This window comes from Micromys minutus (assembly GCF_963924665.1).
Source record: "Micromys minutus genome assembly, chromosome: 14".
Taxonomy (NCBI): domain Eukaryota; kingdom Metazoa; phylum Chordata; class Mammalia; order Rodentia; family Muridae; genus Micromys; species Micromys minutus.
In genome coordinates, this window is record NC_137983.1 from 25,640,651 (window position 1) to 25,667,773 (window position 27,123).

The window sequence follows — 27,123 nt, forward strand, 5'->3', positions numbered from 1 at the left end:
CTTCAGTGTTTCAAGGCTCAATCTGTCTTGATAAATCATTACTTTCTAAGAACCCAACTAGACTAGAATTTGTGTCCCAAAGCTAGGGTACAAATTACCCCTAAATAAACAAAAAATTATGACAAAGCACTCAAAATAAATCTTGAAGCCACTCAACTACTAAAGTATTTATAATGACAGGCTGAAATATGCTGACAAGTTTTACAAACTAACAATTTAATCCCCCTACACTCGCGCGCGCGTGCGCCCACACACACACACACACACACACACACACACACACACATACACTGAGGATAAAACCTAGGGCTTCACATATGTTAGGCGAATGCTTGGTATCTGAGTCACATCACCAGCTCTTAAACACATTTTTCAAGAGACCCAGAACAGCGTCCCTTCATGGCCTCCAGGGCAGCCACATATAGGCACTTCCTATAGGAACTTAGAACTCAGGTGCCTCTTAAGATTTGCTTTTTTTAATGTCAGTAAGACATGATATGGAGAGAAGAAATGATAATAAGGATGAAGGTTGGTGCTTTCGGACATTCAACACTGGGGAGACAGAGGTCTGAGAATAGCTGAATAAGCCTTGCTCTGTAAAACCTCCATGAACATACGCATGGATATCCGTGTGTGAGGTTGTATCTGTGAGCACAAGTGTCACAGAGGCCAGATGCATTAGATCCTCTAGAGATGACGTTACAAAAGGTTAAGAGCCACTTAAAGTAGGTTCTGGGAACTGAACTGAAGTCAGGAGAGCACAAGCTCTTAACCACTGAGCTACCTGTCCAGCCGTGTGTGTGTGTGTGTGTGTGTGTGTGTGTGTGTGTGTGTGTGTGTGTGTGTGTCTGTGTGTCTGTGTGTGTGTCTGTGTGTGTGTGTCTGTGTGTGTGTGTGTGTGTTAGACTTTGAGAAGAGAACAACGTAATGGCTTCTAACCCTAAAGTGGTTTAGCCCTGATCCTGTTACTTACAGTCAGAGTGCTAGGAAAAATTTAAAACAGTATTTACAGGGTAATCAAGTGTGAAATAAAAACCTACTATTTCCCCCAACCCCATTATAAAACCCCCACCATTATAAAAATTCAGAAACTTAGCAAAATTCGTTCTAGGCTTACTGTATCATCACTGAACTGCTGTTAAAATAAAATAATAAACTACTTTAAACCCAGGGTGCAAAACTTTTCTATGAAGCAAAAAAATCATCAACTAGCTATATGTTAAGAAGCCCAAAGAGGTATACACATGTTTGGATTAAATTTTATCCACCAAATAAAACCTTGTTCTGAGTAACTGAAGAGGAAAAGAGGTACCAAACCAAAGAAACTTGTGGCAACAAAGAAATGTGTACTCACTCATACGCACACAATCCATTTAAAAGTATGAGCGCACCTGTTTTAGGATGTATTGAGAAGAATCCTTGTGGGTTTCCGCTTGTAATTCTGTATGTCAGCTTGTCACTGGAGCTGGAATCTGGGTCAAATGCCTCAATCTGGACCACAGAAACATCCTTGGGTGAATTTTCCATGATTTCTGGATAATACACAGGCTCTGATGTCTGTGGCGCATTGTCATTGATGTCCTCAACCTCTATGTAGACCTCTATGAAGGAGGACAGAGGCACGACACCCTGGTCTGTGGCATAGACCGTGAGCCAGTAGTGGGAAGTTGATTCTCTGTCCAGGCGATCTGAAGTCTCTATAACACCTAGAAAGAAGCAGCCAAAGAAGAAAGTTAACAACAAGCCCAAGACGCCACTTGTTTCTGAGAATGACTATTCTCCTGATAGTTTACGAGATCACGGACTTCAGCAAGTCTTTGTGCCTCAGTTTCCCTGCCTAAGGGATGAAGATAACTACCTGTTCTTTGATGGCTGAATAAATGAGTCAATGCCTATGAAATGGTTAAATGCATAGGATAGAACATACACCATAGAAATATTTACAGTTACTAGTGTCAAGCAGACCACTTAAAAAAAAATCTATAATCTAAACTGGGATTAAAGATGTACCTATAGATCTCTAAGTTTTAGGCCAGCCTGGTCTACAAAGACAGCCAGGCATACATAGTGTGACCCTGTCTTAAAAAACCAAAAAGGAAAACAAACAAACAAACAAATAGAAAAATCTATGATGGAAATCTGAAAGTAATTCAGGACACGGGCACTAAGAAACCATCTCTGGTCTAATACTCTGTTTTCCAAAGATGAAATTCATGGCTAGTTGGTATGTGTTGAGTTTCATGGAGATTAAGCAGAAAACCAAATAGAAAGTGAAGTGAGGGCTCAGCTTCATGGCCTCAGTCCCATTCCATAAGCCACAGCCCAGGAACAGAGACTAGGAGGAACATTCCTCTGGACATCTAGGTAAGGCTACCCAATCCTCAAAAAGAAAAGAAAAAAAAAGGAAAAGTTTGCAAACCTAGCATAGGAGATTGCTCAGGTGTCATACATGTTAAACCTCTTAACATCTTTACCCATCTTAAAATAACAGACAACCAATATGTTATGAAAACAAATTCTCCCAGTTACATTCCAAGAGTGTATCTTTTCTAGCTGCTCCCAGTGTTTCTGGTCCTTCATATAAAACACAGCAACTACGCACTTAATGAGTAAATTGTGCAAGTATCTTGGCTGGAGCTAGGACACAGAGTCTTCCATTGAGACCCAAACTAGGCCACAGTTTTTACTGAGGGGCCTGGGAAGACAGGAAGCATATAACCACTGCAGAAAGACTCAGCAGAATTGGTGTAGTTTGGCCTAGTTACAGAAGTCTATTAAAACGTCAATTCCAGAATTCTCCCCCAACAAAGTGATTAAAAGTGATTAGAAGTGGAATGTGAACTCTCTTAAGCAAATGTGGCCTTTCATTTATGAGTGTAGTCTTGTCTTTCAGCTCCCAGAATGATTGATCACTGCGCTGCTGACACTTTCCGTGTCCAACCCCATGCACCTGACTACACTTCAGAACTCCTCCAGTTTCAGAAACCCTAAGGTTCCCCATCCGGTGCAGAAATATAAGAGCAAGGTCCCCTATGCTCAACAGTATTTACTTTAATCACTAACTCATATTATGCACTTAAATTATCAAATAAACCCTTTAACTGTTTGCAACACAACATTCTGAAATGTGGACACACTGGAGAATGGCTCAGTTGAGCTAATCAACTATACATTACCTTTGCCTATAGAGACTCCCTCCCTCCGGTGTGTGTGTGTGTGTGTGTGTGTGTGTGTGTGTGTGTGTGTGTCAAAGAGAGAGAGAGAGAGAGAGAGAGAAGAAGAGGGAGAAGGAAAGAGGAGAGGAATACTTAATAATCATCAAATTTTCAGACACAACACATTGTTATTAACTATGGTTGATAAAGTCCTTGTATTTAGGATTACTTAAATTTAAATCCTTGCTTATTTGGCTGTGTGATATCAGAAAAAAAGTCACATATTAATGATTAACCAAATGTAAAGTGAGCTACCTTAAAATAAACATCTACAGCCACGTTTGATTAACAACTCATGACACCCAAAATGATTCCCCTTTTCCTCTGACCCCAATGCAATCTCTGTATTGGACTGAGTTAGTCAATCCTAATGTTTGCATCGTGAACAAATGCATCTTTTCTATTCTCCTTGGCTCCCTGCAAGCCATCACTTTCCCCAAGGAAGTCAGAGACACGACAGGCTGTTTCCCCCACACGGATGACATATTAACAAAAGGGAGGCACAGATGCTACTTACTCTCCTGTGCTGCAGCTCCATTAAAATGCAATTAAATCCATTGGACAAGTGAAGTATTATTAGAAACTTTCAAGCAGACAAAACACATGGTGGTTTTACCCCCTGCCTCTCACTTCTAACCATCAAACATTTCATGTTGCCATCTTTTTTTTAATCATAGGCCTCTCAATATAACTATAAGTTCCTAAAGCTATAAACAATTCATCCTGGATTCGCTCTATGCCAGACATCGTGTTAGCCCTGCACTGTACCGTTACATCTTTTCTGAAACACCTCGACTAGTGATGCTATTGTCTACACAAGGGACATTCCTGGGGCCCCAGTAAAGGGCAGAGCATTGGAGTCCAGTGGCAACATTCCTGATCAGGTCTACTCTTAGCACAATGACTGGAGACAAAAAGAATTTCGTGTGATCACCCTGAATACAAGACAGGATCCGTAACCCACATGCTTTGTGAATGTCAATATTCAGGTGAAGATTATATATCCATTCAGATACAACAGCTTTAAGGGAAAGACATGAAGTTCAAACACAATATAATGGACAAAAGGTGACTTACTTTCCCTCATTTTTTCCTAGTCTCATCTAGGTAGCCTTCTGCTTAGAACTGGTCCCGTCCAATCAACTGAGCCCAGCGCAAAGGTCATTCTCCCTTTAACATGAGTGCCTCCCGTGAACTCCTAGCTATGGCCGGGAGGAAAGCTGGGTGTGAAGAAAAGTTGAAAGCAGTGTTGTATCAAATACTAATTAACAGAGTCAGATTAAGTAGTGAGATGCCCACTTTCCTTCCGCACGAAGTCATGGGTTGCAGAGATAGACCGTTAGCTCCTTAATAAAAGCAGGGGTGGATAGGAATCCAGTCCATTCTTTACGGAAAGCCACATCTCTAAAATAAACCACATGCCAGCCATCTAGAAGTATGACTAGAAATAATGTTTATCCTTTGAGTCACTCAGAGTCCTTATTCCTGTAACCAATACAGCTTCCACCAAAACAAGGAAAGATGGCAAATAAAACCGACACCTCCACAACCATCACTGGGTGGGGATTTCAACACTGCTCGTTCTTAGAATTCTACTCCTGCTCTTCTTAATTCTCTTGCCTGGGAGTCAACTTTCAACTGCTGACAATCTGCAACAACTTCTTTTTTATTAAGAAGTTAAAAACTCATTCTTCTTGGGAAAAAAAATAAACTCTCTAGTCCTTAAAGATTTACTGAACATATAAAATGAGTCTTTCTCTTTAGACTCTCCTAGAGTTTTGAATCCTGTCTTCAACAACCTGTTGCGTTTCCCACCCCAGCCCACCCCCAGATCTGTCTGTACCTAGTTGTAATTTCTCATCTTTCATTTCTTTGCTTTTAAAACAAAAACAGAACGGTTGCTATGAGACAGAATCTCCAGCTTGTGTGTCGGGTGCTGGGATTCTAGGTACATTCCACCATGCCTGGCTCTCTTTCACCTTCTAGATAGCAGTGACAATATGCAATCAGAGGACAGATAAGGCCAGAGTGTCAAGAGGAAGAGGCAGCCCTGCCTTCTAGAGAATTCCCTCTAGCCAGATGCAGACGTAAAATTCAGTAAAAATGAGGAGGGGAATGAGGAAACAGGATTCTCATCTTGTGAGGAACGTGAGGGCCACACAGGATGGCCAGGGAGAGTTTCCAATGGCAGACATGCTGTGCACAGAGGCAGCTCAGACATGCTTGTGCTACTGCAGCAGCGTAGTATGCTCAGAATTGTTCCTTTAACGAAGTATTACAGAAGCCTAAGTGCCCAGCTTTCTAACCTTGAGAATACAATGAAGACATTTTCCAAAAAAGGTTGCTAATAAGCTGAACTATCTTTTCTTTTTAAAAAAGCTGGAAATCTGAAACCATTAGCTAAAACTATTTATCATTCCTAACATGCTTCATGGGATCGCCAAGCCACCACCAGATGTCACTATGGAAACTGACTTGATGCATCTGTTGAAATCGCTACTACGCTAAAGGGAAAGAGAGATCATGTGATTTCTAAAAGAACACTCAGCCATAAATGGGATGTCTTTTATCAAATCCCTTCCCTCGGGATTTAGGGATCTATGTAGATGAGGAAAAGGAAGAGGAAAGATGTTAAGAGCCAGAAGTGATGGATGTCCCAAGGAAACAAGAGTCTTAGACTCAGCAGGGCTGGTGCACAGAAAGAGGCTAAGGTACACACATAACCTGTGCCGGTTCAAAGCGAACAAAGTCCCTGTGGCGAACAGAGGAAGTGGGTAAAAAGTCCCACCCCCTAATCAAGAAGGTTCTCAAAAATAACGCCTACTGGCAAAGAGAAAACTCAGTTTTCTTTAATGGGCATGCCGCTAGGAACATCACGCATACTCCAGGGCAGACCCTGTGCCAGGAGTCAATCAAAACCGGCCCCATGGGGTTGTTTTTTTTTGGGGGGGGGAGGGGGGGTCTGTTTCTTTTTGGTGAGGAGAGTGAAAATATGAAGTTGATGGTAAGGAAGTGGGTAGGATCTTAGAATTGGGGTAAGAAAAAGAATATAACCAAGATATGTCAAAGAAAAATTTTAAATTTAAATCATAGCTGTGGCAGACCCCCTCCCAGGGACTCACCAAATATTTAACCAAGTGGGTATAGACGTCATCTTCCCTGGCCTGGTTTGTCCAGGTTTATGGCACATAATACCAGTTGCTCAAGAGAACAGTTACAAGTAAATAAAGCTTTCTAGTCTTGCTCCCACCACGGCTAATTCCACCGTTACTTCCTAACCCGTCCTCGGCATCCACCTCACAGCTGACACAGTGGCCTCAATTCCAACATAGGGACTTCTGTAAGACAAAATGAAGTTGCCACGCTGCCAAAACTAATGGAAGTGACTCAACCTTCCATGCCCACAGAGTACCTCTTACTGAAGTTTGCCAGTTTTATTTAACGGACCGTGGCTGGTAGCGGGTCCCAGTGCCAGAGACCTCGACAAAAACTGTTATTTCTGAATCTTCCGTTACTCCTACTCAAAAATAAAGTTCAGTGCAAAACTTCACAGTACCCTCCCTTTATAGCTGGGAGGGGCTGGGGATGTAGCTTCAGGAGAGCACAATCCAAGGAGCACAAAGACTTGGGTTTGAGTCCCAGCAAGTCTTAAGTCACCCAACCCTTATCTCCAAAATTCATGGTTCAGTGCTTTCTATTATAGATACATAACACCTAATTAACTTAACTTGATAAAAGGCTTATTCTGACTCACACCATCAAAATACCATGATCAACTGTCATACTCAATAGATGTCATAGCCTTTGAGGCTTTTGATGGAGCAAAAATTTTAAATCTGATTCGCCTTTAAAATAACCACCAATTTCACATGCAACATTAACTAATAAGAGAAATTCTTTTAGAACTGTGCGATCGAACACATAGATGTCTCTAAGGCATTATATGTGTACTACACAGAGATTAATATATAAGATAGGGAAATGTAAAGACTGAGGTGTAATTGCTTTCTTTTGTACAGAAAGAATAAAACTAAATTCTAGTACTTTTGAAAACCAAAATGCTCCATGAATATTTACATGTACATATAAATAACTAAAGTTGCAATTTCCTGAAGTCATAGGACTGAATACCAAACACTTTACATAAGAAATGACAGTCAGCTGGAAGCGTTGTCTCCACTTCTAACCTCAGCACTCTGAGGCTTAGAGTGTGAGCACGTGCCAAATAATGAAAGCAAAATAGAAATCGAAGGTAAAGAGAAGGAAGCACGTGGTGGGGGCTGGGGGAGTTAGAATAAATACAAGTAAACAGGTGATGTGAAGCCATGTCTTATGGGCCACACAAAGTGCTGGGCTATTTACTCCTGTCCTACAGGGAAAGAACACAATCAGCCACATAGAAATCCCCAGCAGAGCCCAAGACGTTACTGACCGACATGGCCCAATCCTTCAGAGCTGTCATTTGTGTCTGGAGCAGAGGGAAGCCATGGCGAGAACAGGGGTAGCAGCAGCACTCTGGAGCACCAGCCATCCGATTAGATGTGTCCTTGTTGGGAGGAGCTGAGAGGTGTCCCTGGGAGTGGGCTTGTAGGATTCAAAGGCCCATGACAGGCCCAGAGTGTCTGTGTGTCTCATCTGTGTGTGTGTGTGTGTGTGTGTGTGTGTGTGTGTGTGTGTGTGTGTGTGTCTGTGAGAGAGCACAAACATGTCTTCATAGCAATAGAACATTAAGACAGGTACACTGGCTGCAGGAAGGAATGCCAATGGTGTCCAAACTGAGTAAAAACCAAAAAAAAAAAAAAAAAAAAAAAAAAAACCCACACAGAATAAACAAGCTGAAAGGACACAGAAACCCAGTGGCCCAAATATTTTCATAAATCTGTAAATTTCAGTAACGGTTTCAAAATCCATACTGACAATGCTTATAATAAGTAAAATAAAAGTAACTGAAATGCCCTTCCTGTTGCAGAATACTCCAAATTCTTTCCCTAGATCACAGATACAGATCTTTAAATAGATTCTTCTGTATATATTTAAGGTACGCAAATGATATTCAGGCAAGTTTACAGACAATCAATAAGATTATTCATGGCTAAGTAAATTTATACATCTGTAGTTTCTCAAAATTCTGTGTTCACTGCAAGAGCAGCCACGATCTATGTACTCAGTAGCCTAGAACCCAAAACCAATACAATTTAACTCTACGTCTTCCCCATGTGCTCAAAGACCCAAGCTTGTCCATTTTATGTATCTGTGTCCCAGCACGAAATAAAACGAATATTCATTTCCAAGGCATCATCTTCGTCTCACGTATAGTAAGCAGATGTTTAACAATGCAACACCATCAACAACTAACATTCCGAAGTATGTTTCCACAAACACACAAAGTCTAAGCTTTGTGTATTTGCTGTCTAGCATTAGTCATAAACTAATGAGTCAAAGGAGAATGTTGTTTTAATGTAGCAATGGTCGTATTTCTTTATTATACTGCCTTAAATTTCTTTAATTAAAAATATGTATCTCTAATCTTCCATTCGAAACTGTTGAGGTGGCTTTAAAGGGAGCTAAGCAAGATTTGAAGATTTGAAGCTTACTGGTCTTACATTAATTAAGTACATAATCTGATTTGGGGCATCATGTTTCAAGCCTGGAGATTTCTTCACTGTGAGTCACTGCCAGGGCAAGCCTTGTGGAGAATGGAGTCCACATTCAGATCTCCGTGTCAGAATCATTGAGACTTCTGATGGGCTCAAATGCATAAACTCTTCGTAAAAGACGCTCCTCCTTGGGTATTAAAAATTATCCATATACCAATACATATTAAATCTGCTTTTGGCGAAACTGAAACTCAAAGTCTACTCAACAAACTAATGGTGACATTCCTAGAGCTTTGCCAGAAGCTTTGGGGGACTATCTCAGTGAATACTTCCTCCCTCTGTAGGCTAGTGGATATATGTACTCATACTTTATATGCACCAGATTGTGTGTGTATGTGAGTGAGAGAGAGAGAGAGAGAGAGAGAGACAGAGACAGAGACAGAGACAGACAGGCGGACACAGACAGAGTCTCACTGTGTAGTCTGGCTATCCTGGACCTTACTATGTAACCCTGGTTGGTCTCATAGAGGCCCAGCATCCTCTGCCTCCTGAGTGCTGAGATTAAAGGCATGTGACACCATTTATTCTGCACCATAAACTGAATCTAGTTTCCATGATCCTACAAGCTCAATGAGTATTTTTCTATTTTAAACATTTACGAATGGAGAGGACCCAAGGCTTAAATCACCGGTCTAAAATAACACGCCCGTCATCGGAAGAGCATATCCACATACTAAGTCCCCTGCCAGTCAACTACGGGCTCTGCATCTCGGAATTTGGTAAGCTTCAAAAGTTAAGAGAGATTTCCTAAATCGCTCAACCTAGGAACAGAAGAACCAGAACTTAAGACTTGACGAAAGAGCTCTGGAGCCCACACCAGCGTGCTACTGGCTTCTGTCCATCCATCACTTGTTAAGTTACACACTGTCTGAAGTTGACCAATTCTTGACTATGACAGAGAAGCGACATGGGTTGACATGAGGAACCCAACTGAAGGCTGACAAGGCCATCAGGGAGGCTCGGGTGGTACAGGGGAGTCAATCCCACTAAGATAAAGGAAAGCTTTCGAGGGGAGAAAACTCAGCAGCACGCCACTATAACCACAAAATGACTCTACATAGCACAGCATCCTCCTACATTTCAGCGTGTACTCATGCTAATTAAAACAACATACTATATTAATAACAGGACAGTGATCATGAGATACCCGGGAATACATTATTAGTGTTAAAATATTAAGGGAGAAGTCTCAGATCCTAAGTTCTCAATCAGAAGCCAGTTATAAAAGTTTATAGCGGATCAAAATCAACTATCTAAGAAAAAAAAAAAACGCTTTGGGGAAGAAGCAGATTTCCTGCCAGTCTGAACCCAGTTCTCAGCGGTGACCTAACATATTTGAAAACCACTGCATGCAACTACACCTCATGCTGTTTGTTGGATCTCGAATTCGGCTAGAAATAATAGAGCTTCACATGACTGCTACTTGGTTCAATCCATACGACAAACATGAGATTCCTATCAATTACTGGGCAGCCATGGTACCAGGCACTCAAGGAACTCAGAGGAGAAAAGCGGGGTCTTGGGGGGAAATAATTAAGTAAAAATTCATTCACCAGACGTAGGCAGATGCTATCTCCTCCACTTGACATTTTCTAACTTGTGCAAAAGAAGTATCTCTACAGACATGAATGACACTATAAAAAAAAAGTTTCACAAAGGGTTAACTGAAGGCCTTATCAACACAACTCAAGAAATCTCAAGAATGTAAGAGGTAAGGGCGACGTACGGGTTTCCCTAAGCCGACCAACAACCACTCTGAGTGTGTGTATGAAAAAGTTATGCTACGGTATGAAAACAAAGCCCCATTCAGGCAGTGAAATGTCAGTTGAAACAAGCCGTCCTGCGCCAGGCTCTCGGGCTCCTTGCTAAAGAAGGAATGGAATGAGCCGGGGCCCGCCCCTTTCCAGACCGCTCAGGGCACTGTCTGCACACACAGAGCCACTGCCAAAACAGCCAGTTGTCTCCAAGTCCTAGAATGCACAAGCTGGAAGGGAACAGAAGAGAGCAGGCTTCCTTCCCCTTCTCTGAGCTTGGGCTCCTATAAAACAGAATTTAAATGCAGAGAAAGGCTGGCAACTGATTTTCTAAAAATAAAATCTAAGAGCCATGCGCAATTCAGCTGTGCAAAAAACTAAGACATGTTACACGAAAACTGAGTGCCAGCCAAACAAAATTCCCATTTGCTACTGACACTTGTGCTAAAGTAGCTGTATTAGATCCCACCTTCCGCTCCCTCTCTCAAGGGGCAGCTTTCTTTTCTCTTATGGCTAGAATTTTTGATCAAAGGTGTGGCAGGAATTTTTTTTTTTAACTTCAATAAAGCAGTTTCTCAGTTTAAAAAATTCAAAGTTACTTACATATTGAAAAGAAACAATTTGCAGGAACTAACCACATACCCATACTACCCAAAATACTCTTTTATTTTTCTTGCTGTCAAATCTCAAATTTATACACACTCAAAAAACTTCTAGGTGAATCTAACCAAGAAATACGAGTTGGTTCCTTAATAGAAACCTTGACCACATTTTATGCTAGCAAACATCTCAAATTACTTCAACTATCTCTAACAATCTCAAGTCACTGTGAGGTTTGATTACACAGACCTGGGACCTTCTGTTCAAACAGCGGTCACTAGTGGTGTCACTGTAGGGAGCACTATTAGGACTTTTCAGATCTCACCGTTTTCTTAGGAAAATAGAATTATTTACATAACTGAGGACTTCTAATTTGATATTTTAGTGACAAAATATGGTGTGCGGATGAAGTGAAGAGACGTAATCAAGAGAGTTAAGGAGTCTAGACACACAGTATGCAAACACACCGCCCGACCAAGCTTTCTGAGCAACTGTGGTACACAGATTGAAGGACACTGGCAATTTTAAGCAGATAGCAAACTAATGGCAAGGTTCTTGCAAACAGGGAGCTCAGGTCAAAGACTAAGAAAGGCTGTTGCGGATTCATCGGTTTCAAGACTAAAATACAATCTGAAGATGTGAAGAGACAATCTGAGAACAGGTGAGTAGCGCCGGGAAGCAGCTGGCCGGGTGAAGATGAGGAACTGGGTTCAGATCAACAACTACATAGAAAACCACGCAGAAGCACATGCCTGTAACCCCAGTGCTGGGGAGGCAGAGACGGGAGGATCCTGGGCCCCAGATGCAGTGAGAAGCCCTGACTTAATCACAATCCCTCAGACCTTACTTAGGGCAGTGCTATTTGACTATTTTACAACTGAAGAATAAAATAATTTCAGCACCCGGGAATCAACCTCCCCTGTGAGTCATCGATTACAAACATTACAGACATTTGCTCCCACACTGAGCCTTAACGACCAGCCTCTGTACTTACGAAGGCCATTTGCTTAGTGGAGAGAAAGCTGACTAGCAGAAGCACACGATTATGAACACACTGTTCGACACAGAGCTTCTGGAATCGCAACTTTCTGACACTGTGACATGATCTACAAACGACCCTGGGACTAATTCCCAACAGCCTGTGGGCTACAGGCTGGATATGCCTAAAAGGCCAGGTGGCACATCATACTAGCAGTTACTTAAACAAGCAACAATGACCAAAAAAATAAAAAAGTGTGACTGTGTGTGCTTGTGCGCACACACACACACCTGTGGCTTGCCTATGTGGAGGTCAGTACTGAATGCCTTCCTCCACTGCCCTCCACCACATCTTTAAAGACTTACTTTCACTTGTCTGTGTGTGCGCGTACACATGAACGTCTGCAGAGACAAGAGGATGTGAGATCAGTTGGAACTGAAGACGCCTGTGGAGCTGCCCGATGTGGGACATGGGAACCAAACTCAGGGCCTCTGCAAAGGCAGCAAGTGCTCTTAACCGCCAAGCCATCTCTTCCGTCCCTCCACCAGACATTAAGGTTCGACTGGCAAGCCAATGACTCCCGAGGGTCCTCCTGTCTCCGCCTCCCAGCACTAGGATTCCAAGCACCACCACCATATTCCTCTTTATGGCATTACAGGGGTTGCTGGTCCTTGTGCCTGTGTAACAAGTACTTTGCCCATAAGGCATGTCGCCCACCCTCAAGGCTCTCCTGACTAAGGACAGGAAGCCACTGCAGTCCTGCAGCTCTGACCACAAAGACAGGAGCGGAGCCAGAGTACTTTAGGATGGTGTTAGTTTTAGCGGACTTAAACTCCATGCGCACCGCGTACATCGCTGTTGGCAAAAAACGAAGTCTCTATGTTCCCCCAACCCCAATGAAATACAGAACTAGTTTTTGTAAGACATAATCAAGTTTCACGTCAGATATGAAATGAAAATCCAAACTAGGAGAGATAGCATTCATGACAAACTCCTGGCGCGCTGATGGAGTGGCGGGCTGGGGTCACCACTGCCTCCCGCTCGCTCTAGTTGCTGTTGTCACTAAATTTAGCCACAGCTGATCCTCAAACTAACCAAGTCCATTAAATTCATCCTGAAGGTAAACATCTCAACCCTATAGAATATTGATTCCTTAGCCTCCAAATGAGGTTATTTGCACCATAGAAAGGAGACGAGGCATTGGAGGAACCTTCTAGAAGAGCTGAAAGAAAGCCTGGGTTGCTGTGAATGCAGGACTCTGAATCACACACCTCCTTGACTTTCCTCTACATATTGCCTTACCTTCTGCTGCAAAAAGCTGCCCTCGCTTCTAACATGGCTTTTATGAAGTCTATGCATAAAGACAACTTTTCAAAAAGTAAAAACTTGCTTCTAAGATGAGGGGGAAAATGCTTTTAACAAACTTTTTTTTTAAGTAGTTAAAACAGCAATCTCACAAAGTAGAGAAAGAAGGAAAAAAAAAAAAAAAAAAAAAAAGCCAGACAGGTAAATTGGTTTTGGTACACCATCCAAACTGAAAGGAGCCATGAGGCTCACTGAAGAGCATCTTCTGTGTATCTTGTTATCAGTGAGAACAGATTATCTCAGAGGTTCTGGGAGAGCCAGAGGTAAAGCTCAGACAGGGACAAAAACTGTCAATGGGCTTCCAGGACAATAGGACAGCCAGCAGCAAGGAGGGGGAAGCATGGCCCCCAAGCCAGGAGAGCACAAGCTCTTGGCTCTGAAAAGGCCTGGTTGTGATGTCTGATGTGGATAGTCAGGAAAGACAGAGGACCAGTGCGCCCCTGGAACTGACTGGGGGTTCCTGGCTCACCTTACCTTCAGTCTCAGCCTAGCCCAACCTCACGGCAAACTTGGAGCTATGCAGCCAGGCTTGTTAAGAAGACTCTACTGTTTCTGGTCAGAAGGTATCTTTAGACAGTTGACTTTCCAGGTCAACTCACTGGACACAACTTTTAACTCCTCCCTGGAAACCCTTCCTGGGCCACTCACTCTGGGTGAGCATTGAACACCACAGGCCACAAGAGCGCAGCTAGCTGCTTGTTTTCCCTACTGCTAAGCTCAAGATGGAGCTGGGAAGCAGAGCTTCCATTTTGTTTCACCTGTTGAAAACCTCAGTTCTAAACAACTTCTGGCAGGAGGAGGTGTCAACAGATGCTAAATACTCAGAGAGGAAAGCATGGGGGAACTCTTACCCTAAGTCTCAACCTTCCTGATTCTCCTGTTGTGGGGACCCTCACCCACTGAGCTATTTTCAATTCTACTTCATAACTCTGATTTCGCAATGCCAGGAATCGGAATGCCAATGTCTGATGTGCAGGAGAGCGGAGGACCCTCCAGGGGGCCTGGACCCACACACTGAGAACCCATCCTCCGCCTTCCTTCACTATGATAGATAAGAGTATAAGGAGGACGGACATGCACACTCCCTGCTAATGAACAGCCCTTGGGGGGCAGGTGGTGTCCTACCCCAGCCCCACCCCTCCCCATTCTCTATTCCCCATACCCTCCCACTGAGCTCTGGGCTCATTCAATAAGTTATAGTCTTCAAGGTACAGAATCAGTGGCTTTTGTACTTTGTTCCTCATTCTTTCTATATTCCTCCTCATTTTGGGGAGGAACCAGAGATAGCTAAGGGAAAAAATTCTGAAAAAGGTTAAATTCTCTCAGTGGCACCTCTAAAATCATCATAGTCAAAAAAAAAAATGTTAAACCACAAAATACTGCATAAAAATATAAGAAAAAAGAATTTTCCAGTTTTTAACTAGTGATAGCTAAATGGGATGGCTACTGTACCAATTTCACTAAGGTAATACGGACATTTCCACAACTCTCCTATGTAAATCAGTGAACGGGCAAATTAAAAGCCTAGCTAGAACTATAAATTACATGCTACCTCCTTAACAAAGTAAGACAGAATTTGTGTACTTCATTAAAGACTGTATTGTCTGTAAGATGCCTTCTTCACACAGGAATCTCACCTGATCGCTCAATTAAGTGATTGTGAATTGTGTATTTGACAATACTAACGTACACTGTCTTAAAGCTATATAATCTAGATTCCCTCCCCCAGCTGTAAATATATCCAAGGACAGCCTAAGGCCCACATGTCTGAAACCTTGCTTGAGGAGGGCAAGGCTAGCTATGTGAGAGAACATGCTTTTGTAATTTTATTCTATAAAATTTTATCAACTCCATGTTGGCTCCCATACAAGACTCACTACTGTTCTGTGCTTCGTCCCTAGAAAACGTGCCTTCCACACCTGAGCATTCCAAAGCAGAGGAGTAGAGCTGGCACTTGGCCCACATTCAAGGGAATAAAAAACAGTCCACAGTTCTTTAGGAAACTTGGTAACAATCGTCATATATTTACCAAGGCAATATCCTTGCACAAGTGAACCACCAGATGTTAATCGTTAACTTTGGGATACCAGGGGCGAGATAAGAGCATTAATGGTAGCACGGCCGATACTTTCAAGCAAACAATGTGAACAGGGGAGCGATTCAACAACAATGCTGCAACTGTAAACAACGTGGTGACCTCTCATTAAACACAGACTCGGCTTTGATTTAATACTTGGCATTTAGTTTGGACTAGCTGGAAAGGTCAATCTCTTCCCACTTTGCCAATTCCTTTTTATAATCCAAAAGCCATGAATTCGGGAATTAAGCAGCCAACCCCACTTGCTCATGAAACACTGTATCTTAGAAGAAAAAGTCAACCAGTGCCCTCTATAATCCCTTGGGCAAGAAAGGTGAAGTACACACAGGGCCCAGACTCAAAGCAGAGGTGACAGCTGCAACCTAGAAGCACATTCCTCTCTTATCTCCCATCCGTTTGATGAACCCCACCTTTCTTTCATTAAGGAACGGTACACCAAGGGCACTGAATCCCATCAAACAAAGCAACTCAAAAAGGCAAGGGACGGAAGAACAAACCCTAGATTTCAGGAAGGAATAAGCTGAACCCTGGCATTACCTGTGTCCTTAAGTATTATCTATGACAGCAGAGTCCTTTAGAACTGCAATTAGAGAATGAATGGTAAGAGGCCTCCGTGTTGAAAGAGCAATTTACTCTGATATTTATTTGTTAGAGCATAAAGTGCAGGGCCAGCGATTCCCAGTTCAACTGAAAGATCTTCATATTCTTAATCCAGATTCTCCTATTAGAACAGGAGAAAGGACAGAAAATAAAAGCCCATGGTAGCTTTGGACCTAATAACAGATCGGCCATCCTTTTGTCCTCAGATACTGATTACGCAATCAACCCCTTAAAAAATGTATGTAAGCCTGTTTATTAATATTTCCCAAATATGGAATTCTGTGACTGCTATAATTCATTTCTATAAGGTCAACCTACATTCTTCAGCTCTGGACCAGACAAGGCTTACTCTCAATTTCCACTCAGAATCTGTTTCCCTTCTCATGAAGAGGCATCGCTCTCTCACTGACGGCGCACTGGTCGGTTTTGAACTCCTGATCTATTTGGTAGGTTGCGTGGCAAAGCACAAAGATTTACTCCTGAATTTGTAGGTAACGAACAATTTCTAAGTACCCGAGCAGAATTCCCTGGAAAGGGATCTGTTTCCTCTGAGTTCTGTAACATTACAATCAAACAAAACCTACCTGAAGGAATACACGGGCCTCTGAGTCCTATGCTGCCCCACAGCAAGCCCCAAAGTGAGACCACAAATGGCCAAGGGGAGGCAAGCACTTAGAAAATAGCCCTGAAGAGCTATAATCAAGAGTCCCATTGAAGCAGACAAGCACTGTCTCGTTTAAAAGCGATGGACTCCTTCCCTCCAGATGATTAAAGCATCATAGCGGCTCTTAGATGAGCAGTGTCCCTTCTCCCCCAAGGCAGGAAACTCAGGAGCTACCTTAACCGTTTGTGTGTTTGATCTGCCACCTAAATTCTTCAGGGGTCTCCTGACACACACACACTTCCATCTGTATCACTGAACTGGTGAGCTACATCCTACAGTGCAGTTTTTCTGGATTACCAGAACTGTAAGAAGAGTAAAACATTTCTGAGCTTCTGACTGTGTGCTCCTTTCCCCAAGGGCTCACCCGTACGTAGCTCATCTCATTTAAATCTGTACATTAACCTGTAACATTTCTCCCAGGGCACCACTCTGCCTTGAGGACAAGCCTATGTATACTTAATCCCTAAACCCGCTGTCTAAATGAGCAACTTTCAATTAGCTGTCCTTTTTTAACTGTTGGGCACTGTGCTCAGAACAGAACTCTTTTTCTGTGTACTCCTCTCCACCTTTGCTGAAGCATGGGGAGGCAGGGATGGATGTCAGTATGACTGACTGTAACACTCACTCCTGTACATGCACAGGGAGTCCTGGGTGATGCTCCTCATCCCTCTCAGAGTTTGTTTGTGGCTTTATGTTGTTTTTTTGAGACAAGGTCTCTCACTGGCTGGGAGCTCCCTAAGTAGCCTATGCTGGGGACCCAGAAGCCCTGGTGAAGTCAGGTCCCCTACTGCTAGGGTTATGAGCCTCCCCCAATCAGTTTACTTGGTTTCTAGGGATGCAACTCAGATTCAAGCACTGTTGTAAACTGAGCTACCAACACAAGCTTTTCTAACTTTTCAGCCTGATTTAAGAGCTAGGGACTGCTTGTTGCCTAAATACAAATTTGCTTGTCTCGTATCATCCCGTGATGAAGATGTCTGTCGTTGAATCACTACTGTTTGTCAGTATGTGTGAACAGAGAAGGGGTTATTTTATAAAATAGGAATCACTTGAGGAGAACGTAAGAACGTACAGTTTGGGGTTTATAAAGTAGAGTAGCTTTTTAAATTTAAAAAGCCCCATGGCAACTAAAATTATACATTCTTCTTAAACATGATGCTATAGAGCAAGCAGTATCCAGCCAAGGAAAATAAAAGAACAATTTGACAGATTTCTCCCAAACAACCTTCACCAGGCACGTGGGAGACACTGACTTTAAAAAAAGGGTGGGGGAAGTGGGGATAGAAAGAAAGGAAGGAAGGAAAAAAGGAAGAAAGGAAGAGAAAAAAACTGAAATTTAATATTAAAAAATGAGTTGCGGGATGTCACTGGGATAAAAATCTGAAATAAATCCAAGTTAAACCAGAGTACTCTCTCAAAGTTTGGTTCATTAAAAATACACTGGATTTCCAAACAAAACCAGAACCTGAGCCACACAATTAACATTGGCTGTTTTGACGCTAGATGGTACCTTTCACCTAACTGGTGCCATTTTGATTTCATGAAGTCTAAAGGACTCAAAAGCAGCAAGAAAAAAAAAAAGCCAGGACTGAGTAAGCTTCTGGTGTGTCAGCTTCCATCCAGAAATGTAGATTTTTTTCCCCCAAATCCTTAAGCCTAGGAACTCTTTCTCCTATAATGCACGCTAGGTAAACAAAGACATGCAAAGAAGAAAGCAACTTACCTGTACAAAAGTTACAGCGGGTGCATGGTTAAGCTCTGGGTGCCCCAGAGATACTCTTGAAGGATGTTTACGGATCAGAGACAGCTCTGTACAGACTAATGGGCAGCAGGCCTGGACTTTTGCTTTGGGGAAATCTACCTCACGGTGCTCAGATGCATATGCACATCAGGAATAGTTTCCACAAAGTGCCATCCCGTAGGGTCTTCTCCTAGGCTTCAAGTACTCCTACGTTTTCCCAGATTTCTCTTCTATGGAAAATAATGACTTTTAAAAATAAGGGTGGTTCTTTCCTAGTTTTATTTTTCCCAGCGCTATGGAGAATCCACTCTTTGAGAAAAGAATCAACATTATGCAATCATTCTTTAAATTCCCCCTTTCAAGACCTTTAAAAAGGACTTCAGAAGCCAGGCAGATGCCCCAGCAGGAAACAAATTTGCAATTCAACAGACGCACCCACTGAGAGGTGGCAAGATGCACCCTCAGTAGCTTTGGCAATAATTTCCTTTTATTATTCCTTCTCGCAGGAGTGCTTTTCAACTCCAAGCGAGCCAGCAGAAGTTAATAGGCTCTTAATATGTACTGGGTCGCCTGAACAGATTCCAGTTCATAAGGTAATAGTGGGACCCCAGGGGCCCCTTTCATGGGGGCTTTAGCAAATCTCCTGCAGGGAGATGGCCCCTGGGCAGCTCCGCTTCTCTACAGAACAGGCAGTGACCTAATCAATAGGGTTCCTAGCAAGACAATTCCCACATTTTCCAGCCCTGAAGAAATGAAGTGGGAGGGAGTTCAAGCTTTATCGAGGAAAGAGATTTACCTGTCACCGTGATGATTAGCCCAGCGGGAGTTAAAAAAAAAAAAAAAAAAAAGCTTTCAGCTGCCCTGGATTTCCTGGTCAACACCCAGCACTAAATAAACATATTTACTCAAGCTTCATTCACAACTTTTGATGTGAAACCTGCTCAAGTTAACTGGAAACAGGTAGGTTTTGTGTTTTCTTGAGATACAAGGACAGCCAGGGCAAGGTGACACAGATCTAAATCCCCTGTGTTGATTTAAAATCAATGACATGAGGCGCACTTAGCATGTAAGAATAAACAGAACAGTCGGCAGGTGCGCCTATCCACAGGTTTACAAAGAAAAATCACAAGCCCTGAAGACACGGCCTGGTTGATGTAACTGAACACTGGACCCACACAGCAGCAGGTTTACGGAGACCCGACTACTTTTCATTAAAGCCTGGTTTCCAGAGGGGAGGGGCGAGGTTTTTTTTTTTAATTAGTTACACAAATTAGCAATTTTGGAAACCCACGGGACCTTCCCAGTTAACAGTTTACAGTTTTCGTGCCCACTCCAAAATGGCGGGCCCAGGCTGAATAAATCATCTGGCAGATTGCTCAGGAAGGAGCTTTTTTAAGCCACCGCACGCAGGTGTATGAGAAGTTATGTCTCACAAGTTAGCTTCCACAACCCCCAAAAGCCATTGGAGCAGAGCAGTTTCAATGCAATGGATGTTTATTTATTCGGAATTTCCCAAAAGCTACTGCTGGACAGTTTTTAAGCAGAAACAAGGTCTGGGCGTGAAATTAATTGCTGGGTTTCTACCCCGGGCGGAAGTCGAAGATTTATAAACTGAGCTCCCTTCTAGCTGACACCAGCGTCACTAAGTTACCTTGGTTACAACTGCATCACCGTTAGGTTCCAAAGCCATGCCAGAGGCCAGGGCTTCACCAATGGCACCTCTGGACAAAGGCATTTCTGCCACAGCAGCACAGTGACCTTTTAACATCTCTGCTAAATCAGGACAGGCAGCAAACAGCGCTGAACTGTCTCTGCCAACCCTTTTCTTACAAGGGTGCACCAACCCATCACGTAAGTTCCACCATGGCCTCGCCTCAGAGCCAAGGCTTTGATGGTGAGCCCTGTTAGATACATGGCAGAGTACACGGAAGAGCTACGCACCAGCGTACGGACCCAACGGCCAGGGGAGGGTTTTCCTCACTACTAGCTTTTCAGATTTCAGTAACTATAAGCTCGGTTAGTACAATTACATTCCCCTTCCTCTAGAAGGCTCTCCATCAATAAATACCAGACGGCATTAGTTATTATAATGCACTATTCCAAAGGCATGGGCAGCCAGCAGCTGGCTGGGTCATAAGCAGGAAACCCCATACCAGCAAGCTGCAGTTAAGCCAGGGCAACACCGCTAGACTCTGCCTCTGGGTGCTGGGGAGCAGGGAATGAACAAGGTAGTGTTCACGGGATAGGAGTTTGTAAAGGGGTACAGCTCTGCTACCGTCCTTCCCAATGTTCATAACAGAAAACATCCAAAAGGCAAATCACCCCTGACACCCTGGAAGCATCCAGAGACTGATTTCTGGATTCTAACTAATCTAAGAGAGTGTGATGGTTTGTATATACTTGGCCCAGGGAGTGGCACTATTAGGAGGTGTGGCCCTGTTGGTGTAAATGTGTCACCTGGGCGTGGGCTTTATGACCCTCATTGAGCTGCCTGGAAGTCAATCTTCCACTAGAAGCCTTAAAGACTCAGCTCAGCTCTGCCTGCACCATGCCTGCCTGGATGCTGCCAGGCTCACACCTTGATGAAACTGGACTGAACTTCTTAACCTGTAAGCCAGGCCCAATTAAATGTCCTTTTTAAGAGTTGCCTTGGTCATGGTGTCTGTTCACAGCAGTAAAACCCTAACTAAGACAGGGAGTGACTTGGTCAGACCTACCAAGTGCTATCCACACACTACTCAACATTAACTGACAAATCCATCCAGCAGTTAAACCCTCAGTTCTCACCTGTGTTGTGGCTTGATGGAACCCCACTCGGAACTAGTCAATTTGAGGCAGGCTGTATTATTTAAAACGAAACACTGCAATTTAAAACTATCCTATGAAAAGAAGGATGTGAGGCATTTCCCAACATCCTGACTTCAATCCCAGGGACTCACAGGGTGGAAGAAGAGAACCAATTCCCACAAGCTGCCCTCTGGCCATATAACAACGAGAATCTGTCACTTGAACACTACTCTGTTCAAGATGGCTACAGATTTATTTCACCAGATCAGTGTATCTCTATCCAAAGACCTTGAGCACAATCTCAAATTGTCCAGACAGAAATGCTATTGGGATGCTTGGTGAACTAGTACAACCAATCACTCAAGAGGAACAGACTTGCTTCAGCTCCTCTCCCAGCACTCTTGTATTCTAATGCATTTATATCCCACCATGAGTCTAACTTTGTTACATTTTGCCTAACATTAAGTTGTATTAAAATGTATCTTCAAGTTATTTTAATACATTTCTACTTATGCTGAAATGTAAGAAGAAATACCAAAAGTGCAGATTAGTTCAAATAGAAAAATATTAAAAATAGCTTGAAGGTATATTTAAATGTGGTACCATGCTTTGGTATTATTTTTTTTAAAAAGTGAACTATGTAAGGTAGAAGTTTAAGACTCTAGTTATTTTCAGAAACATTTTCAAAATCCTGCAATTTTTTCAGTATTCTTAACTTGCTCTCTCCTAACGATCCTCCTCCCTCACCAAAAAAAAGGGGGGGAAAAAAAAAGAGAGGGGGTGGGGGGACTGGACAAAGTACCTATGACAGAGTGAAATGTGAACACAAAACCTGAAACCCCTTAAAGCCCACCAACATACCTGTTGTTTGAATTCAAACATAGTCTGTTTTGAATTACTTGTTAGTCAAATCACTAACTGAGAGAGGCAACAATGTAGCATTCCTCATGTTAGCCTTAAGAGAAGCTGGACATCTTTAGTTCCTGGGGGCACCAGGTAAGGATGACAGCCTGTGCTAAGTACAGACTATATATCAAGCCAGCACCAGAAGCCAGGCCACAAGGTGTACAGCAGCTGAGCCCAGAAGAACCTAGCAAAGAAAACACCCCATAGACGCTGCACAAATTATGACAGATAGAAATGGAACTTGTTTTAAACCACTTGAGAATGGTTTGTCTCCCAACAAAGGCTTGGGAGTTGGGTTGTGGGGACAGTAAGTGGTTTGGCTCAGCTTAGCTCTGGGTTTCCCTATGCATCCTCCATGTGTGTCTTCACCTTAATCCAGACTCTGCTCCTTATGCTGCTCAGCCTTTCTAAAACTGATGCATCGGTCTCTTCCGAAAGGGATTCCACACAGACAAGGAGGAAAGGGCTTCTGTCCTTCAGTCTTTCTGGGAATAACTAGACACTTCCAATTGTATGTTCATACAGATGAAAAGTTTAGAGGAGAAGGCCCAAATAGCAAGAAAGCAAACAAAGGTTAAAAGTTTATTCAGATATAGTTAGTAAAATGGGGTGTTTTAATGTATTTTATGAAATTGTTTTTAGTTTCATACGGATTATGGTCTTTAAAATAGTTTGGCCAACCAGGCAGGGGGGATGGGTTTATAACCCTAACTACTCAGGAGTATGAAGTTTGCAGATTCAAGGATGCCTGGACTACTGAGTGAGACCAAGGCCAGACTGAGAAATTAGGTGAGATTTGTCTCAAAACAAAATGTAAAAAAGAAGGCTGGGGATATCGCTCATCAGGAGAACACTTGCCAAGCACCTAGACAAGGCTCTGATCTCAGTCCCCAGTATTCCAAAGAAATGGGGGAGCACAGGGATGGGGAGGAGCTCTGGTCACTTCATTTTTCTCCCATTATTCAACCAGGAATTTAAGGAGTTTGCTTCTAAGTTAATGGCCCCCACCAACAGAACTCTTCAGATGATCATTGTGTATGCGTGTTCACCAAGTGGGTCACAGGGCACATGTGTGAAAGCCAGAGGACAATTCTGCACAGGAGTCAGTCAGTCCTCTCCTGATACACTGAAATGGCTTCCAGGACTGACCTCAAATACAAGTCCCTTTACCGGTTCACCCATCTTGCCAGCCTGGCTTTTTAAAAATTATATATCTGCATGTGCTCAGTTTCATGCAGACAGCTTTTGAAAGTACGCTGTGAACTTTAGAAACAGCTATTGGAACTGAAGTTTGAAGACACTCACTTAACAATGCCAATCCCCTAAGTAGAGAGTCAGACGAGAGCTCAAGGCTTGGCCAAATGAATGACAGGCCGTGGAATGGGTATTCAAACAGTTTTCAGAAGGATTATAAAGCACCCTCACCATTATGCAACTGCAGGAAATATTTCACACCTCAGGTCACTGCACGCATAAACCTGGAAAGGAACACCAGAACCGGAGACTGTTCAATCTAGGCTTTAGAATGTAGTATTACACATGAAGTCTTTTCTAAAAACTGGGGGAAATAAATACAAACCAAAAGAGGTCAGCATCATGGCTGAACTCAATCCTTGTTCCAATTCTTATCTTGGTATGTCAGCAAAAAAAGAAAGAAAAAAATGCTTTTCAAGTGAAGAAAGTAGTCGTCGTCTATAAAGAACCTGCCAAGCCACAGAATAAATGTGTAGGGTCTTTCAGGCAGGATTTATTTCGATGCTTGCCTCTACCATTTTATGATAAACATTTTGATGTCAAGTTTTTACACATTCAAGGAGGGCTTGATGCATGCTCTTGGGCCAGGCCGAGCTCCAGGCACAAGCCACGGAGCAGCCTCTGCCTTCACAGATCCTGTCTTCTAGAAGGAGGACAAGGCAGATTTTAAAAATGCACTCCCATAATTATTAAAATGCACCATTTGCAGAACAAATTTTAAAAACCTTTGGCCCAGAGGTGAAGAGAATGGGCTAAGCCAAGGATGTGTGAAAATCCTGTATGGAAATCCACTATTTTATAAGCTAACTTACAGAGTAATTCAAACAGAGGTACTCTGCATTGATTGACAAGAGTCATTATTAAATGAAGCTCTCAGGGCCGGGTGTGGGATACCTTCCCACAAGTTACTGCTTGGAGAGGATCCAGGTCTCTAAAACAACACAAGCTATTTGTCTTGGTTGTTCACCAGGACTAAATGGTAAGACCCTATTGCTGAAGTCGATACAAACTTTGGATACAGAACATACTTAAAAAAAAAAAAAAAGTCAGGTTGCAACTGACCTGGAAGGTTCCTCCCAGCTTGTTTGTTCTATACTACGGGGAGATGACATGCAGGGGAGATGATATACCCAGAGAGAAGACATCAGTGTATTAACCAGGGCTGGACCCTGAAGGCTATAAAACTGACCTGGAAGCAGAAAGAGCATATGGGAGGGGTGCTGAGAAATTATGTCCCCTCTGCTTACAACAGAGTACAGGGCCACTGTACTCAAACCCACTACAGCTTAGGATCAGCACAAGGTTAAGTCTAAGAGTAGCCAACATTCTAGCAGGTAGCAATGGCTAGCCTTGGTTTAGGGAGGGAGGGACAGAGAGAGGATGGAGGGCCATAGAGGAAGAGGAAGCTGGTGTTAGGTAAGATTAAAAAAAAAAACATTCAATGGCCTTAAATCACAACATTAGACTCTATGCTGTGGTGCTTATTAATTAGATCTTTCTGGTACCAATAACACATATAATTAAAACCCAACACACACTATCTGTGTTCACACTTCCCTAAATCAACATCCATCAGCTGTATAGTGTTATCCCAATATTATAAAGAAATACTTTGGGGGGAGTTACGTATTCCTCCTGCCTTGTCCCCTCAAGCCCAGGCAGACAACACCACACCTTTAAAGATCCTTCCAAGACATTTCCATCTGAAAGGATGGCTTCCCTTCTGTGGCTTCAGCCAACCAAGTGACCTTGGCATTGAGGGCAGGAGGGCAGCTCAGCATCTTCGGCTGAGCAACAAGAAAAAAACGCCAAGCAGCACGGGTTTGGTTTATCCAAAGATGGCCATCATGAAATATCAACTGTGTGTCAGGCACTAGGCTAGCGGAAATACAGGTGCCAGAAGTGTCCTAATGTTAAGAGGACTCCAGTTACATGAGTGTCACAGCCTCCAATCCACAGATCAGATCAGATGGCTGCCACAGGCATCTTGACTTCATCTTTCCCCAAAGGTGTTTGATGACACCTTTTTTAGTGAACAATAACCTCTCAAAATAATTACATTCATGAGTTTTTTGGTTTTGGGGATTTTTTTTTTTTGTTTTGGTTTGGGGTTTTTTTTTTTTTTTTTTGTCTTAAATAAGAGGCCTGCTCATAAATCTAACATAGTTTATTAAATCCTACATACCTTGATTTATAAGTCTGCAGACAGGAAATCTGAGTCTTTAAGAAAACTTTGCTACTGAAGTGTGAGTTTTCTGACAGTTTACCCAAATAAAGAAAGAAAGACTATCGGTAGAGCAAGAGTGGTAAGCTGGCACACCTAAGGACTCAATCTGAGCCCAGAGAGCTGCTTACCTTAAATAAAAATAGACTGTAATGTTTACTTTTGTAGCTTTGTACCTATTACACCTCAACGGGGAGGCAGCATGATCTTACAAAGAAAAAAAAGTTCGTTTTACTTGACAGAGCCTGAAATGATTTTCTATTGTAAACACAAGGGCATACTTTTCCATCGGAGAGCTTCCTCTAGTACATTTATGGAAGAGATATAAGGAGACCATTGTATTAACAGTATAGCGACATTGGATTAAGTACCATGTAATGCATGCAAGACTACACATCATTCAAATGGGCATCAGTACCTCAGGGTACCCCCTTCCTCTCTTGATTCCTCTCCATGGCAACTTGTGAGGACTAGCGACTTTGGAACATTTGGACAGAGGGATTTAAGGCTGGGGGCAGTAAGGACACGGAACGTCCATGAATAGAGCTTCAGCCCAGGGGGAGCACATGCTACCTTTACTCAACCTCAGCCTCTGAAGGAAGATCAAACATCTTCTAACAGAGCTGCAAAGTTTCTGTGGCAACCGAACACAACAGTGCACTGCTGTCTCCAGAGGTTTAGATCTAGGTATCAGGGATGAAGGAATTTTGCGAAATCTTCAGAACTAGGTCGGCTGCTTGTTGACCCAGTAACTGTGTGCTGCAGTGTTGCCCAACGTGCTTAGCAGAGAGGAGAGAGATGATTAAGGATGGATTCTGTCCTTGAGTCCAAGGAGACGTGGAAGGGACAGATACCAGTCGGATGAGTACACCATCCCCTTGAAACACAGACGCAGTATGACTCAGTGCTAAGAAAAAAACCGCTCCCGGGAAGTAAGCAAGCATCAACCACTTATCAGATCAACCCAACAGATTATTTATGGACTGTCAATTCTAAGAATCCAAGGGGAAAGGACTCAGAATTTCCCACAATGAGCAATCTACAAGACACGGACAGTTTTTTAAGCGCATAAAAGGAACAATCAGTTCCATATGAAGAAAAGGGCTCGTGAAGAAACTGTCTATAAGCAGAATTATGTGGGATGGGAAAATGCTGACTGGGTGGTAGAGAACAGGCAGGAGCAGGGGGATGGAAAGCTAGGGAGGCTAGGGGAAGCCCCACCAGGGTATGGGGTGGGGGTATGAGGGGTGTGGAGGCAGGGCTGGCTCCACAGATCAAG

General features: G+C 42.9%; 1 protein-coding gene across 1 annotated transcript in view; it reads right to left on the reverse strand.

Annotated features, from left to right (window-relative positions):
* Positions 1–27,123, reverse strand: part of FAT1 (FAT atypical cadherin 1) — a 112,940-nt gene that overhangs the window by 61,931 nt on the left and 23,886 nt on the right. The window contains exon 3 of the mRNA XM_080928453.1: positions 1,392–1,706. Coding sequence (XP_080784579.1) covers positions 1,392–1,706 — 315 coding nt within the window. The remainder of the gene's footprint in view (positions 1–1,391; positions 1,707–27,123) is intronic.